Consider the following 18,339-nt stretch of genomic DNA (forward strand, 5'->3'; position numbering starts at 1 on the left):
GACTGAAAATAGGCAGTGAAGGAGATGAGAACAGCAATAAACAGGGAGGAGATGGCAGCCTGTGGTCTGCTATTTAAAGCAGTGAGTGACATAGGAGGTGACATGGAGGTACGTAGTAAGGTAGCAAATGTCGGGATGACAGTAGCAAACCGAAGGTCCATGTAATTTAGTTTACCTCAATAAAGTTGGAATTTGCCAGACAAAGGCAAGATGAAGCAAGGAGGTGATGTTTGTGCCAAGACAAAGCCCTGTTCACCCCAGGCTGGGCTGCAGTTTCCCTGCATGCACAACTTGCATGCAGTTTCTTGCTCAAAGGCAGTTACGCTGAGTGCCCGTGGTGGCTGGCGGCCCTTGGCCCTTGGGCTCACCCAGGGTGACCTGGTTCCCACACCGGCTGGCAGGGCTGCCGGCCTGGGGCCAGAAGGAGCCGGGATCGGCCGGCAGCACCTGCGGCTGGCCCGGAGTCAGGGCAGGCACGCAGCAAGCTGCTCGCCGGGGTGGCTGTTTCACGGGGTGGGTTGCAACTCTACAGGTGCGCGGGGCTTCTGCCCTGGAGAACTGACAGCCTTGTGGAAAGGGGCCGTAGTTTGTGGCGGGGACCGGCCTGAGGGCTGAGGGGTGGAAGAGAACCACACAACCTCGAGACACCAAAAGCGGACCGCCGCGGCTGTGCGTCCTTGTGAGCCACACGCAGACGATGCTTGCTGGTGCCGCGTGGCCAGGCCCCCGTCAAGGGACTTCTCTCCGCGGGGCGTGCCCGCTACCCCGGAGGCGACAGGGCCGGCCCAGCGCCTGGCTGACTCGGCATGGGGCAGGGAGGTGCCGGTGGGACAGGGCACGCCGCGGGGCGGGGACCGGCCGCCGGGCCGGGCCGGGCCGGGGCGCCTGAGGCTGGAGCGCGGGAGCGCACCACTTTCCTCCGCCCGGGCCCGCAGGTGGCGGCGGAAGTGACGGCCGGCGAGGGGTGCTTCTCGCGGGGGAAGATGGCGGCTGCGGCCGTGCTAAGCAGCGCAGAAGGTAAACAAGTGTGAGCTGCGGGGGACGGGCGGGAGCTGCGCGGACCCCGGGGGCGAGGCCAGGCAGGAGCGACGGTGCTCGGGCGGCGCGGCGGGGGGCGGTTCCACACCTCCCCCTGAGCACGGACCGTAGGGAGGAGGGAGCCCAGGATCCCCCCTTCCTCCGCCTCCGCCTCCTCCTCCTCCTGGCTTTGCCTCAGCCATTGCCCCTCTCTTCAGTCCCCCGGCGCCTCCCTCCACCTCTGCCGCCCCCGGCTTTATGTTACACAGAGGTAGCCCTCTCCGCCGGTACAGCGGGAGGAGCCGCGTCTTCAGCGCCGCCGCTGCCGAGAGGTAGGTGAAGCCGCCGCCGAGCTCCTCTGGGCCCTCCCGCTGCTGCCTGCCCTACCGGGGGCGGCCCAGCCCCCTTCCTGGTCTTCGGGGGCCCTCTTGCCAGGGCTGCCCCGGCCGCGGCGGGCGGAGGTGGTGGGCTGGGTGCCCGTGGGCGCCGGGAGTGGCGGAGGGAAGCAGGGTGTAGCGGAACGGCGGACACCGCCGGGCCGCGCTGATCGGTGCCGGACGGGCGGACGCAGTGAAAGCATTGCGCGCCCGCGGGACGGCCTCTGAGGGGCGGCCCTGCCCCGAGCCGCGCGCCGCGGGCTGCTGCTCCGGCACGTCTCTAACTCGGAGCCCGCCTGCCTACTTCGTTGAAGAGCTCAGCCTGCGAGCTTTCGCTCACAGCAGAACGGTGCAAAAGGTGTCAAACCGATAACCTGAAGTAGGTCATCTGAGTTCGTCCCCCGAAAATGGCTATTTCGCGATCAGTAGCATTGGGAGAGAAAAAAGTATCTGTGAGCTGAACGATCAGATTGCTACCCAGGGTTGGTACTGAAGCTTTGATTTATTTGGGAAATACTTACATGTCGCTTAAAAATATCAAGTTCTCGGGGGGTTTTGTGCTGTTCGGTTGTTTCTTCCTTCTCATTTAGAATAATAGGGGAACCGTAAAGCTCTTACTGGATAAAAGGGCAGAACTACTGAAGTCTGGCTTCCTGTTAACTTCTTTGTTGTGTATACCAGTTCCTAGGATAATAACCCAGCTCTTTTCACCACCATTGCCCTAGTTCACACTCGGATCCCCTCAGCATACCACCACATGCCAACAGCCTTTCTGCTATTTTCCAACACCTAACCAATGAGCTTAATTTCTAACATATGTCTTATGAACTTTCCCACAGTCACTCATCTCTTTTCACTTCCCTTAATTATACCCTATGGCTGGTTTGGATCTACATGTGTGTTGATTTGTCTTTCAGCAAGCAAGGCAGAACAGATAACTGTTGAGCTCCCATTGGAACCAGTATCTAGCTGCCAAATTGTGGGAAACCTGTAGAAATTTGCTAAGTTTGAGATTTCTGTCTTTCTGATAAATGAGGTTGACATTTGGCAATGAGGTCAAAAGCTGTATGTCTTGAACAAAAGGCACAATCTCACTAATCTCCTTTTTGCAGAAGATGCTAAAAGTATTAAGTTAGCAATAAATACACAGATAATAACAGACAATTGTAAGGGGTAGTTCAATTAATTTAGATTAAAGTTATTTTTACTAATATAGTTTAAATACTACTTTTATCTCATTACTTTTTTATTACGCTAAAAATTTGTGTAGGATTTGATTTTTGCTACTAAGATTTTTGCTACTTAACTTGCTACATTTCTGTATAAAATACACCATAATTTTCTTGACAAATATCTTCATATTGAGAATATCACTATTAATATTTTTTCTTACATTTGGAAAAATTATTATGGAAACCACAAATAAATATATATAAAAGGAATGCTGGTACTCAGAGCAGGCCTGTCCACTTCAACAGCAGTGGCAAGCATGTAGTTTTCAACAGTAATATCACTTAACTCTAGGGTATTAGTGATAAAAGTTTTTCTAGTTAAAGATAATACTCTTTCTTATGGATATATTAAAAATATTTTATCCTGGGCACCTGTTCTGCTATCAGTAACTAATTGGAAGAGCATTGAGCATATTTTCATGTTCAGGAGCATGTTTTTCTCTACAGGTATAGTGATGCAATGAGCTTTCAGCCAAATGGTTTAAACTGGTTTAATGTCTCTGAAATGTAGTTACATCATCTGCATAATGGGCTGATCTGATGAGAAACCAATGTGTATCTCATTGATGGTTAATTCATGAGACAGAAGCTGAGTTTAAATTCAGTTAGGTGAAGTTAAACTGGCCAAGTAACTACATCTGATACATATGTCTGGCAGTCTTAAAATGCTTGTCAAGCATGTACTTTCATCAGAATCCTTTTGATAGTCATCAAAAGCTTGATTTAAGCTGGGGAGCATATTTTATTATCTGGTGGCTCATGTTGTATAATGGAGAGTTCTAACTTACAATCAGTTAGTATTTGTCTAAATTGAACGTGTGTGAAAACTATATTTTTTAGCAGTATGTTAAAACAAAATTGTTCTGATATTTTGGGTGTGTGCTTGTAACATTTGGATTCTTCTATGCAGAAAGGCTGAATTGGTTTATAGATTAAGTTTTTAGGAACAGAGTGTAATGTGACCTGAGAAGCCTGTCCTTTATGAATACCTGCATATGCGAGCACCAACACATATGCTTGAGTTAGACATTTCTCGAAAAGAAGACAGAACAAAATGCTCTTCTCGTACTCTTCTTTGTGGAAAAGAGCTAAGGACTGCTCAGCAGGGTTCTAGCATACTTACAATGACGTGTACAGAACTGAGAGACAATCCATACAGCGTTTTAGTATGTTTGGTTATAACTAGTTCTGGTAATGCTTCTAGTCTAACCGAGATGACCTCAGAGATAGCTGATGTATTACAGAAATGCTGCTGTTGTTACAAACTGATGGAGATTGCTTGGAGATAGCAACATGGGTAGAGGTTGTAAGAGGAGATCTCATGGTCAGATGCATGCCCCTGCAAAGTTCTTTACACAGTGTGGACAGTTTTCAGGACTGCCCAAGTTTTAATTTCAAGTTCTGGCAGGCTGGTTCCTCCAGAGCAGTCAGTAAGCTCCTGACTCCTCGCTTCCAAAGTAATCCAGTGTTTTTTGAATTCTCAGGACGGATTGAGTGAAGTCGTTAGGGTGAACCTACCAATGTGTTTAAGATAAATTATTTCTTAAACATAGCATATTCGTTCTGAAGGATTTTAGATAAAACACGTACAATCTTGATCTGTGAGTTTGTTTCCTACATTTGCAATTGTTCTAGCAATGGAAAGTTTTGATATCCACTGGCTGTTGGTCTGTCTTACTTCTGCATCATTCCTTCTGCTGCTGTTAGTGGAGAATTACGATGAAAAGTGGTGGTTTGGGAAAAGTTGAATAGTTTTAGTGTCAAACTGTGTAAATAAAGGCTTAATTTTGGGGATAAATTATATATACTATGCAAATATATATTTATACACTCACTGCATTCTTGTTGCAGTGCACTGCATTCAAAGGCCCAGTTTTTAGTGATGGATATGTGCAGTTGTGAATGTTTTCCTTGTATGTTCAAATTCCTGTGTGTATTGTGTTCTTGTATGTCTGAAACATTGACTATGGAGAAAAGTCCTGTTTGTGCAGGAAAATGTTTATTTTAACAAATTAGGGTTGAAGAATTCTGCTCTAAGCAGTCTTTGCTATGCACCTCACTAAATAAAGCATATGTAATGGCTTTTAAATCTGCATTTAAATGCATGCTTTTGATGGATGAAAGGCATGGGATAGATGGAACAGATTATTGGATTTTAAGCTCTATTTTATTACTTTGTGTAACCGGAGTATAGTTCTGTATAGCTGATGAAATATCCTATCATGCAACTTGTAAATACAGTGTTTTATTATGTGAATTCACGTAATAATTTGAGCTATGTTCACATAAGTGTTTTTTCAGAATTTCTCTAACGAAGGTAGAATGAATAAGTACTTCATGATCTGTAAACAGAGGACCTTGTGAGTTCTATCTCAGCATCTCAAATGAGTTATTAAGGAACAGCAGTAAAGAAAAACAGAAATCTGCCTTCCAGCTGGTGTGTTAGAGTTGGTAATGTCAATACTTTCTAGAACAAAACATTTCTATCCCTAGAAAGTGCATATAAGCTTACATATTACATAATCAGACTAATTTAAACGGTACTCTTTCAGGCAGTACTGCATTTGGATAGATTTTTACATCTTTTCGGCATAAGCAGAAAGTGGGTATTCCATAACTTCCTTCTTTGCATTTAAACTCCATTTCTTCTGCTTGCGACTAAGAGCCTCAGACACCCTGAGGAAAGAAGGTTCTCCTTGTTTAGCAAGAAAAAGCAGTCTGGAACAGGGTTTTCAGACTTCTATTACAGCTGCAGAATAAAGATGAGAAATCAGTGTTCCAAGTAAGTGCTTTTACAGCACAGAGTAGACTCTGTAATGTGTTATATGCTAAAAGAGGAGAAAATGTCAGGAAAAGCAAGTGAGGTTAAGCATATTTCTTTTTTTGCTTTTCTGCAGGGAATCTTACTTCCTGTACTGCATTATACTGATCAGCTCTCATATGTGCAGAACAATGCAGAATGTCAACTTAGATCCCCCCCTTCTTGTTGTTTGTACATTGGATTTTTCTGTTCAAATTTTCTTATAGACCACTGTAGGCTATGTGTCTTCCTGAGGATTAAGTGTGCTATTGTGATTTGCATGTGTGAAGAAAATCTAACTGAATTTTGCATTTTTATTGAAAATATGGAAAAAAAATCATTGTTACTGTCCTCTGGGAAATAAGCTGCAGCATTTGAATAGTGCATAGAATTACATCTAAGATTGCAAGTGTGTGTGTGGGAGGAATGGCACAGCTATGCTTTAGAAAAATGACTTCGTTTGAGAGTATTTTGTATTGCTTTTTTAATATTTGAACTACCACATTGCTGTTTGCTTTTGACTGAGGTTATTAGCTGTAGAAATGAAGATTTTTAACCAGTTCATCATAATACGCATCTGACTACCTAGTTTCCCTGTTTCTGTGTTATTTAACCCCCTTGTGTATTTGCACTGGCCAGTGCATTTTTGTGTTTTAAAGAAAAATACATCTGCTGATACTGTATATGGCTTTATGCCAGAAAAAAAGAGTACTTACTCCCTCTATTTAATGCAGGAAAAAAAGTGGTCTTTAGCTTTTCACTCAGAATTTGTAAGTGTCTAGGTGATGTTATGAAGAAATCTTACTGGTTTTGTCTCTACTTTAATAATCCATTAAATGATGCCTGATGTTCGGGACAAAAAATATTTGGAGATTGAAAACTGTAGATTTTCTAAAAATAATACAAGCAGGGATGTGAAAATAAGGATTAAGTGACTTAAACCCCCACGTTTTTTAAAACATTCTGGAATAATAAATTCAGTGTTGACCACTTTGTCATCATTGTAGTGTTTTGCAGCTGACTTCTGGTTTTAATTCTTTTTACAGATTAATGTACTTTGGTGATTCCTACCACTTTATGTTTTTATAATTTAAAATTTGAGGGGCGGTAGCGTCTATCTGATTTTTTTTTTCCGTTTGCCTGTGTGTGTCTTATTTCTATTTAATCAGAATTAAAAGGATGGTTGGAAAAAAAGTAACCAATCAGCGCAGTTTGTGTGTAAAAGCAGCTTGATCACAGAATCAGTCTAGCAGAGGTTGGAAGAGACCTCTGGATGTCATCTGGTCCCCTCCCCCTGCTCAGGAGCACCACCTAAAGCCAGTTGCCCAGGACTCATGTCGCTGGTTTTAGGGTTTTGTGTGTTATTTATTTGATTTGATCCTTAAAAGGAACACTGGAGGTGCTTCACTTCATTTGGTGCATTTACCCTCTACCATTTGTCCCTCTTTACTTCCACTGGCCAGCTTCTCCTTTTTGCTTCTTTGAGGGTGGTGAAAGAGGACTTATAAAGCCATCCTGTGTCAAAGTTTATGTCTCCTTTTATTTGCAGAGTACCTATAATGTAATTATCTTTCTCACATTAAGGGGAAAGACCCTAGTAAATGTTTGTATCTTGCTGGTATGCGTCTGTGTTGTTCGTGTGCACAGTAATGTATGAACAGTTTTGAAGAAATCCCTTCCATGAGATTGCTGCCTGTGTGAGCCCGTGTCATGGGAGATCACGTTATTTTCAGATTAATGTATGTTGTTTCAGTCACCTGAAGAATGTTGCTTAATTTCTGATGTTTTTCCCCCAATATATTGCTCTGTTTTCTGTTCACATGTCACATTTGCAAATTCCAGTTGTCCTTTCCCATTTTTTAACATTGATCTTGGATTTGAAGCTGAGCCATAAGTCTTAGTTCATCTCCTAAAGGAAATGTAACTTTAACGATTGCACTGCCTGAGAATCTTAGTCATATTTGAACATCTTGACTGATTACAGACAAAATTGAGAGGTGATAGTTTCAGGGTGCCGTATATTTTATGAAAACGGGTGGCCCACTTAAAAGCAAGTGGCCAGTAGATCTCTTAAATAGGAAAGACTGAAATATGATCTCAACTGTTATTAAACATCAGAGAACTGGGGACAGGAGGGGAGGAGTTACAAAGAAAGAAGAAAAAAGCCAGTGTTTACCTTTTCATTTGATACTGGAAATCCAATTAGAAAACAAAATCCTAGGAAGCCAGGCTTTATTCTTACTCTTCAGTTTATTGCTTCTTTTTGAGGTGGTCAAGAGTAAATAAAGTAATTATTTCCTTGTCTGCTTTTGTGCAAGAATTGGCAACAACTAAGAAGAATATTTGATGGGAATTTTGCTTTCTGGTAGGCCTGTGCTGTGTTCAGGAACAAGAGACTCAAAATATGAAGCTTCAGAACAGCTTGCATTTTCTCTTTGTCTTCAGTGACATTGAGAGGAGTGTGCTATCATGGATACTGGTGAGAAAGTGATTGCATTGTCAGCTTTGTTCTCTTTCTGCTGCTTACTTCCAGGAATTTAGAATTTTAACATAAGGCCTTAATTGTCATGAACACTCCCAGCATTTACTCTATTGTGCACAGAACCTGTCAGCAGGTCCCACAGTGTGGGAGTGGTGCTGATTCCATGAGGTGTGGCTACAAACACCTACTCACCATTTTAGTTTTACATGGACAAAAAGTATCTCCAGTTTTGTTTTCCAGGATGTGTGCTGGTGAATTAAGGAGAAGAGATGATTATCCATTTATGGAGTCTAATAAATTACATTCCAGTTACAATGGCAGCAGTCAGGATGTGGTACTTGAGGAAGTGGGTGATAACGGCACTCTGAAGTTGTAAAACCTGGGCCAGCCTGGGTTCTGAGTCAGTTCTGGATCCATATACTGCTGTAAAGTTCTACAACCTTGAAAATATTTTTTTTTTAAATGTGTTGATATTATTTAGTTTTTCATATAGGTTATCAGTACTAAGGCATTACTAACTTTGTTATAGGAAATTCAGGGTTAAATGCACAAATGAGTGAATGTTGTGCTGTAATTTAAGGTAAGATAAATTGAAACAAAAATGACTGAACCAATTCCTAGTAGCTGGTTAATGCCAAAAGGGAAAGATGTTACTCTTCTTCTCTGTTGCTGCTCAAATATGATATCCTGCCCTCTGCTTCAGGTTGGCTCTTGTGCCACCCTCCCTGCAGTGTCAAGTCACAAGTCTGCTCACTGATAAGCAGAAAGCTGTCTGGTTTTGAGTTTTTGTGTGTGCTGGGGGTTGGTGGTTTGTGTACTGTGTCATCATTGTCATCTCCCTCTCCTCCCCGTCCCCTGCCCTTGGTTTAGTTTTCAGTCATGTTTATGGGTTGATTTGGCTTTCTAAGCAGTCTAGTAAACCCCAGAAATGTCTCAAAGTAGGCTGCAGGAGCTCAGACCCCAGGATGAGGAGAGAGTGGGAGAATGGAGTGTACCTTTGCCCTCTGACTAGTGATAAATTGTTGGACTGGTTCAAGCTGCCTTGTGCAACTTCACTGTACCTAAACCCAAGGAAGTTGAGCAACATTATGAGAAATTCATGGATTTGGAATAGTTTGTTTATAAGGATTTTTGTTGAATATTTATCTTCCTTTAACAGGGTAGAATCTTGCTAGCCTTTTTGTGGGTTTTTTTTGTTTTGTGGGTTGGGTTTTTTTCTTATTTACAGTTTGATTGTAGCTTGCGCGTAAGTAACACTGCATCTGCAAATGTTCAAGTGCTTTAGAAGCAATTAAGTTTCAATAAACCCAGTATACAAAGTATTATTTGTTGTGACCTAATCTTGTCAGTGCTTCCTGTTGCTATAGTATTTTGCTCTTTATAAATCTCATCACTTAATTAATCCCTGTAGTAAGAAACAGGGGTGAGGGGGAGAACAGGGTGACGATTATGTTGTTGTAGAAGTGAAACACACAAATAGTTTCTCTGAAAATGTTCAGTTTCCTAGAAGTAACTATTGAGCAAATTGATATAAATTTTTAAAGATACTAAATTTATTTTTTTTTTTTAGGTTATACCTTGTACAGATCTACTGGAGCTTATTTCCAAAGTTAAGGAAGTTCGGCTTCCTTTCTGAAACCTTTGATATTCAAGAGTAGGTGTTTTATTGCACTCCTGAGCTAAATTCTTCAGAAAGATTGAGGGGGAGAGAAGGAAAAAGCTATGACAACCTTTTTAGCATTGCTTCTTCCTTATCTGGCCACTAAGTAGCTTGGAGTGTGGAATAATTTTGGCAGGACCATATAGTTATTCTTGTTTATTACCCTTTCTTTAAAATGAAAATATGGGGAAGGGGGGGGGCAGGGGAAGCATTAAACATTTGTGTTTTAAATTGTTTCTTAAGTTGATTTTTTTTTCAGCTGAAGAGAAAACAAAAGGATGGTGAAGACTTTTAAGTCTTAGTATAAGCAGTCTCAGGATTTATCTGGTCAGGAAGGGCTTGTGATATGTTACTAGAAATAAAAATTTATTTTTATTTTTATTTATTTATTTTTTCTTCCCCCCAGGTGATTCATGGCAGGGGACGTGGAAGGGTTTAGCTCCTCCATCCATGACACCAGTGTCTCTGCTGGATTCAGAGCACTGTATGAGGAGGGATTGCTTCTTGATGTCACACTTGTCATTGAAGACCACCAATTTCAGGCCCATAAAGCACTGCTTGCCACCCAGAGTGATTACTTCAGGATTATGTTCACAGCTGATATGCGAGAACGAGATCAGGACAAAATCCATTTGAAAGGTCTGACAGCTACAGGCTTCAGTCATGTCCTCCAGTTCATGTACTATGGAACCATTGAACTCAGTATGAACACTGTTCATGAAATCCTTCAGGCTGCCATGTATGTCCAGCTTATAGAGGTTGTAAAATTTTGCTGCTCTTTTCTCTTAGCTAAAATCTGCTTAGAAAACTGTGCAGAAATCATGAGACTTCTGGATGATTTTGGTGTAAACATCGAAGGAGTCAGGGAAAAATTGGATTCCTTCCTGCTAGAGAATTTTGTGCCACTCATGTCCAGACCTGACTTCCTTTCATATCTGAGCTTCGAGAAGCTCATGTCTTACTTGGATAATGACCATCTGAGCAGGTTTCCAGAGATAGAGCTATATGAAGCTGTTCAGGCCTGGCTGCGCCATGATAGAAGACGTTGGAGGCATACGGACACCATCATTCAGAACATCAGGTTTTGTTTGATGACACCATCCAGTGTTTTTGAGAAGGTTGGTGCATTTGAAAAGCAATAGACAGGATTCATCATTTAGCTAGGGCAGCATGCCATTAAATAGGTAAGATTCCCAAATCTATTAGGAGAAATAAAAAGATAGCATTTATTTTTTTAATAAAACAGTAGAAAACAAAAATCTGGAAGTATTGTCATCTGATTATTAGACAATAATATCTACAGTGACTGGAGAGCAGGTAGGTTTATAGTACATGTTTTAAAGTGAATTCTTATGGAAAGGACAATTCAAAATAAGGTCACTTGTATTAACAGAAGTTTTATTTCAGTCATTCTTACTGTTTTCCGCAAGTTGCTTCTTGCTTTCCAAAGATTTTAGAGCTGCATAGAGTATGTAGGGCGAATGGCATGATAACTGTTATCAATATAATCAAAACATAGTGACTGTAGATTTTATGTGTTTTAAGTACAGTTATTTTTTTATTTACAAGTGGAAACTAGAATCTGCTGTTAAGTCTGAAGGATGGTGTTAGTGTTGTACCTTCAGTGCTTTTGCTGTTGTTACACAGCAGTTGGAAGTAAGCCCTGGTCCTGTAGTTACACATACATTTGGTGCTACACAAGGCACATAATACAATCAAAACTTATTGATGGTGTGAAATGTAATGATTTATTTTAAATACCAGAAGAATTTTTGTAACAGGTGATCTGAAATTAAGTTGATCATTGTATGTATCAAGATGTTAAAAGAGAACTTTCTACTGTTCTGTTGAAGAATAGACACACACACAGTTGTTTTCTGTTCCTGAGACTGAATATTTGTCAACAGTAGAGCATTACAAGACTTTGGAAGCAGCTCTCTTGCAGGCTAGTAACAGAAGGGTATTCAGGTTAGGAATTTCTTAAACTATGCTGTTTGTCTTAAAAATGTTAATTTTGTGTGATACAATACAACTTTTAACTTATGTGGTTTTAACCTTTCAGCGAATTAATAGGATTTAAGACCCTATGCTTTTGTTGGGTCTTACAAATAAATTTCCTGTATATTTTTATTTTGGTATCTCATAAATATACAGATAAGGTTGTATTGTTCTTGGTGGTTTAAGGGCTACTGGATCTTTTTGGTAGTAAGGCTTATGCCTTTTGTAAAAGCAATTAATTCATAAACAAGTGAGGTTTTATATTTTGGGTTGGGTTTTTTGTGTGTAAATTGAGTAGAGGAAATAATAATAGATAAAATATATTTATGATTCTATATTAGAATCATAGAATCATAGAATAGTTCGGGTTGGAAAGGACCTCAAGATCATCTAGTTCCAACCCCCCTGCCATGGGCAGTGACACCTCACGCTAAACCATCTCACCCAAGGCTTCATCCAACCTGGCCTTGAACACTGCCAGGGATGGAGAACTCACAACCTCCCTGGGCGACCGATTCCAGTGCCTCACCACCCTAACAGGAAAGAATTTCCTCCTTATATCCAATCTGAACTTCCTCTGTTTAAGTTTTAACCCATTACCCCTTGTCCTGTCACTACAGTCCCTGACGAAGAGTCCCTCCCCAGCATCCCTATAGGCCCCCTTCAGATACTGGAAGGCTGCTATGAGGTCTCCACGCAGCCTTCTCTTCTCCAGGCTGAACAGCCCCAACTTTAGCCAATAGCCAATATATTAGGCAATAGACAAATAATAAACAGAATAAATACCTAAACGTATTTTAGAACAGTAATGTAATGTTTATATTGGATTAAGAGATTTCCAACTAGTAAGAGCTGAACTCTGCAAGATGCTTTGTAGTGTCTTGTTTTGAAAAATGCTTTTACCTTATTACTACAACATTTAAGCCCTTCATTAAGAAAACTGACAGGATTCATAAAGTATCCTTAAGGTCAGTCTAACAGGGTAAGACTTGTATGAAGGAGTCTGCTTCACCTCTGTGGTTTTGGGATCTAAGTTCAAGCATTAAGCTGTCTTCAGTTAAGTTTCTGTAAGCACAAGTGAAAAGTACATGCTGGTCCTCAGCGTTATGTTTAGGTGTAACTTCTGGAGTTGGTTTTGGTATCTGTGGTATATAAATCCTGCAAAGAGTGCTTCTCATATTTTATACTGACAGCTACCAAATGGCCAGATAGGTACAACTTAAGGAGACAAGTCATTTTCAACATCCTAGTTTATACACCCACATGCAAAAGCTTTATGTGTGGATACCCTTCCCATTAATTTTATGTGGGAAAGCCAAGGCAGATTCTGGAGTGGGACAACTCAGCAGAGGGAAGCACAGCTAAGTATGTATGTCATTTGCTGCTGCAGCTAGGAATGCATTTATGTTTTGCCCTGGCTAGAGAGCATTGAGTAATCCAGCATGACAAGTGAAAAACAACAACTGCAGTTGGAGCCAACATCAAAATACAAACCACACTTTTTTTTTCTTTTTTTTTTTTTTTTTTTTTTTTTAAAGTGTTCTGGATGTTACCTAAGGAAAACTCTGCTCTGTGTAGAAGGAGAATATTGGTTTTATTTTTTTCTCTTTGAGATCCACAAACATAATTTATACTTTTCCTGAAGCCAGCACATACTAAATGCCTGCGTGAATGCACCAAATGCAATCTGAGATTGATTCTTAACAGTTCAGCAAACTCTGTATTTGCTATATACTGGCTGGCTTGTCATATGTACTCTTACGTAATCTTTCTAATATGCATTACTAACATGCCTGCCTGTAGTGTATAAATAACTTACATGGAACTTTGCAAGTCACAGTAAGGATGATCTCTTTTGGTCTCTTAAGCCACTCTTTCTTACATCCTTTTTCTGAAGAGATTTACAGTCTGAGAGGGATGACTTGTCCTCTTAAAAATGAAATGGGTGTGTGACTCAACACATGATGTGCATTTGAAGTGCACAAGTAAAGGTGCAATCTGTTTGCTTACTCTAAACTGTCCTGGAAAAACTCTTTTGAAGTATGAGTAGATTCTCCTTTTGTTTCTCAGCCCTTAAAATAGGTGTAGATTTATGCAGGAAAATGTAAATATTGATGAAGTAAGAATATGGGGAATAATTAGGAAATAAAGTATATGGGGAGAAGCACAGGTTCCACTCTCCACTTTATTTGAAAATATATTATTTTCCACTTTATATGAATCATATCCATGGCTCTGTAAGTCTTGAAGAAGGTTGGAGATAGAAGGCGTTTTTCCTAGGTCATTGAGTTCATCTCTTTTACTGGAGGCAACCATGTCATGAGAAGACATGTAGGTGTGGCACTTAGGGACATGGTTTAGTGGTGGACTTGGCAGTGTTGGATTAACGGTTAGACCCAATGATCTAATGTTTTGATCTAATGTTTTGATAACATTTGTTGACAGAATTATAGTTGTACTTAGAATATGGTCAGAGATTAGTAGATGTGAAAACAATAAAGACCCTACTTAGTAGGGTTGATGGATCTTTAATTTTGATTCAGCTTAATCTCTAGTAAAATACAATTTTTTTCAAGGAAAAGTGCTCTCCAGAAGCCGGATACAGATGTCATCTTTATTCATTGAAAAGGTGTAGCATAGCTTCTATATTCCTAATAGTTGAGTTTCAGTTTCATCACTTGCACATTCAGAACTGGCAGTTGTAGAAAACTTAACTAAGCACAGTTTTATAACCTTTGAAATAGTTCTCTGCTTATGTGGCTAGAAATGATGGAACCATGTTATGAGAAATCCATATTTTTGTGTGGGTTGTTTTTTTTTACCAGTTCTACAGAAGTAACCAGACTAATACGTACCTCATATAATAACATGTTAAGATTTAGTTACCAGGTGTACAAATAGCAGGTATTTAGTTTGGGCGTTTCAAAAGCAACCTTTCGTTACGGTTTTGAAAGCCTTTTCCTAAAAGCCCAACTAACAAAAATAAGTAGGGCAATAGCTGCATATAGTTGTATTTAAAAAAAAAGAAAAAAAAAAGTGCCAAATACTGAAGTCAGATTTGTGTAACAGACCATTTGCCTTGCATTTCGTTGTTCTTGCTGCAGATAATTAATTTGCTTAATTATTTTTTTTGGATGATGAACATAACAAGGGGTGCATCTACTCTTTTGTGGGGATCACTTTTCAAATTAGAAACTAATGGTGTACATTTTTGGCTTTACTTTTTCATAAAATGTAGATGGAGCATTCTAGAACTTGCATAGCTGCTCAGCTAGAAAAGCATGCATTGCGATACAGCAGAAAACTAGGTAATGACTAATAGCTGCATTAATTTGGAAAGCCAGCAGTTTTTACTGAGTATTTCACTGATTGAAAATGCAATCAAAGTTCCAATTTACCATGGCTAGAGGGATGGTGGTGATTTTGGTGGTCTGGATGGTTTTGGTATTTTGGCCTAGTGTGTGAGTAGAAACGGGGATGAGTAGTGGAAGTTTTTAATTATTTTCTTCTTTTTTTTTTAATGACACATTTGATTTTGTTTAAGCTGTTCCCTGCCTGTGTAGCAAAAAGTCCAACTGTGAACCATTGTAACTGGTAGGTGATGCAATCAGGTAGATCTCATCAGAGTTCTTCCCAGAGCTTGTATATTACCACTACATCCCAGCCGAACCTCTGTAAGAAGGTTTTGTCCAGAAAATGAAGAGAAAGAACTGGAAAGGATGTGAAAAAAATCACATGAGCAAAGCTTTAGCATTTGGATTAAATTCCTTTTTACTGTAAGATTGGGGTTGGTAAGGAAATCCAATTTAAATATTCTTTGAGACCTTTCAGCAAGATAACAGAATGGGGTTTTTTTTTAGACTTTGAAAATGCATTTATATTTTTTAATCAGTTCAGAGTTGATGATGTACTCTTAAGAATGCACATTTGTTTTACTTCAAGGCTCATCACTGTTAGTGTACATTTCCATCTGTTTTGGATGCTTTGCAGAAACCTGTGAGCATTCTTTCTAATTGAGTATGTTGGTAATAAGGGCATTTTCCTTCTAGAGCGTCTCCATTTGCGCTTAACAGAAAAATAAGTCTGTTGGTAAGCACTCAGTTGTTGATCAGCTGCTCCGTGCCACTTTTGGGTAATGGCAGAAGCCTAATTTTGAGCGTTGAAGAAATTCCTTCAGTCTGTTTTGTATGTCAGACAGCAGTTTCCACAAAAGGCTTGCTAAAGGCCATGTTCTTTAACGTACCAAAACAAAATGTATGCACAATTCACAGTTGTGTTTTAATATCTAAACACCTAAATTTTAATGCTTCTCTTTTTTTGATTATACTCACAAGTAATTAAAAGCTTTGTAAAATTATTCAGAAGTGTAGGTGGAGGGTTTTCCTTACTAAAGGCTGAATAGGAATGCAAAATAATTCTGGAAGATTTCACACAGACAGCGTGTGAATATGTAAGTGGGCAAACTGACCTACATTTGCTTTGTCTTCATTTGCATCAAGCAAGCCTGAGCAGTCTGTACTTTCATATAGACATATCCTAACAGTCATCTTAGACCATCATTTGAGCCTTCAGAGAGGTACTGCTCCTGTATGGCAAAGGTTGTGCTGGGGAAAGCTGGAAGTTTAGAAACAGTGGTATTTTTCCTCAACAGTGAAATTGAGGAATCCTCGTACTACCTTTTCTCACCAGAATTTAGGTAGTATATCACTCTATTTTGTGATTAGTTTGTTTGGTTTGTTGTTTTTTTTTTTTTTTGTCCTTTTTTTTTCCCTGAATATTGTAAGAATTGCTAGTGCTTATATATTTTTATGTTTATCTCTTCAAGATTATGCTTGTAGATAGCTTCCCCAAGAGCATCAGTCTGAAAGAGTTGTTTTTAGTAGTATTTAGTAGTATTTGCTTCTTGATGCGTTTCTGGTTTAAGGTAAGAGATTGAGGCTTTGCTTTCATTTCAGTGCTTTTGTCAAGAGAAGTAGTACTAAAGTACTGATAGATTGTTTCCCTGGTCTTGAGATTCTCTCTCTGGGATGAGAGATAGTCCTTGTTTGCTTTTGCATGCTCTCATGGGGTGAGGTTTAGGCTACGGAAAGAAGTATAGTGGTGAGGCTATATAAGGCTTAATTCCAGTTTCTGGATGATATTTCAGTTTCTAGATCTAAAGACAGTTGTAAATGTTGAGGGGGGAAGAAAATACATTTTCCATCTCTGCCAGGCTTTGCTGACATGCTTCACGTTGTTAACATGTTGATCCTGTTGTCTTCCATAACCAATCCAAGAAAATTTGAAATGCGTATAGGTGGAATAAAAATTCTTCTATCTTTTTTCTTCAGTTCCCAAAATGATAGCTCCAGTTTGGGAGTGTGCGAAATAGTCGTGCTGGTTTAGAATTTGAAATTTATATGTAAGGGTAAAGTAACTCACCCAGGAGTCTTTGTTATTTCAATTTCTTATGTAATTTTTTTACCCCTTAAAGGTTTCTGTATTTTACCATTTTTCTGTTCTGTGGTTTTCCCTGCTGCCTCTTCCCCAGCATATTTGCTGGAAGTTATCTTCTCAGTCAGGCTATATGGTTTATTCAGATGCCGTATGAGCTAATTGCCTATATTTTTATGATATATTCTTTATATGTAATAAGAAAATAGATGTTATTCCTCACAAAAGTTGGCCTTACAGTGGGTGTTTTATGAGCATTACACCTAAGTAAACCTTTTTGCTCCATAATCACCCTCATAAATACAGTAGAAGGAAGTTCGATATTGCTCTGAGATTAATATTTGCGATCTGCATGTGCCCATCTTCTTTTTCCAAGATAAGTTGAACTTGTCAAAATAAAGTGGGGGGAAGAAAAAACATAAATAAAACCATCAAATCGCTGTAACTCTTGAGCTACAAAGTGCTTTCAAAACAATAGGGTAGTATTCAGGAGTTTTGAAAATCAGGTATATAAAACAGTTTTGGTTTGTGCAGATGATGTCCAGCAATAACATTTCAAAAAGTTTAACAAATGTTTATCTTAGAGCAGAATGTATTCATTACTGTGCAAGGAAAAGAAAGAATTAACACAAAGTTTAAAACATTTTAGTAGTTTTGTGTTTATGGAATAAACAACTGCTGTATTTACAAGGTATAAAAACATATATTTCCAAATTGCTTTTCAGATACATGAAAACTTGTACCACCCCCCCTTAGGTAAGTGGTGGTACAGGCTTTTATTACTTGGGGCAGGGAATAGGAGGAGGTGGGGGAACAGATACTGAAAAATAGTAAATTCTGGTGTTACCATGTGGTCACTTCGAGATTTTGGAGTGGCCTTATGTTTTTTTCCAAGCATTGCTTCTCTTTCTGAAGCTAGTAGGTACTAAAGGCATTTGTGGTGTGTGAAAGCAATCTGGGTTTATGTGAAAGAAATGGGGACTTAGGATGAAATCTGATAGAGGCTTTGTGGATTTGGCCATATCTAGTGGGGTTTTATTTGTTTTAGATGCGTAATTCAGAATGTTTTGTTAGACCAGACTGTACAGGAAGAATGAAACCTCTTTGAAGAGAAGTACATGGTGGCCTGAGGGCTGTCTGGAGCTAGATTAGTTAAAGTGTTCCAAGACAGGGATGTGTTTTGGAATTGTCTCAGAACCAGTCTTGGGAGCTTAAATTGACTTAGATAATAGGAAGGGTCCTAGAAAGGTGAATTTTTACAATCTTCCACCCACTCCCAACTCCAGTGAAGCTGTTCAGGGGTAGCTCTTTTCAGATTGGGATGGCACTTCACTACTGTG

General features: G+C 39.9%; 1 protein-coding gene across 9 annotated transcripts in view; it reads left to right on the top strand.

Annotated features, from left to right (window-relative positions):
• Window positions 1-18,339, top strand: part of KLHL15 (kelch like family member 15) — a 29,387-nt gene that overhangs the window by 3,536 nt on the left and 7,512 nt on the right. For 3 of the 9 annotated variants that reach the window (XM_065677263.1, XM_065677262.1, XM_065677261.1), the window contains exons 3-4: window positions 9,479-9,562; window positions 9,975-10,686. In XM_065677263.1, coding sequence (XP_065533335.1) covers window positions 9,982-10,686 — 705 coding nt within the window. In that variant the 5' untranslated portion in view covers window positions 9,479-9,562; window positions 9,975-9,981. Of the gene's footprint in view, window positions 1-835; window positions 1,018-1,086; window positions 1,350-1,752; window positions 1,877-9,478; window positions 9,563-9,974; window positions 10,687-18,339 lie in introns of those variants that run through there. The other 6 variants (XM_065677265.1, XM_065677264.1, XM_065677268.1 and 3 more) reach the window with 6 other exon arrangements.

This window comes from Lathamus discolor, chromosome 4, assembly GCF_037157495.1.
Source record: "Lathamus discolor isolate bLatDis1 chromosome 4, bLatDis1.hap1, whole genome shotgun sequence".
Classification (NCBI taxonomy): domain Eukaryota; kingdom Metazoa; phylum Chordata; class Aves; order Psittaciformes; family Psittacidae; genus Lathamus; species Lathamus discolor.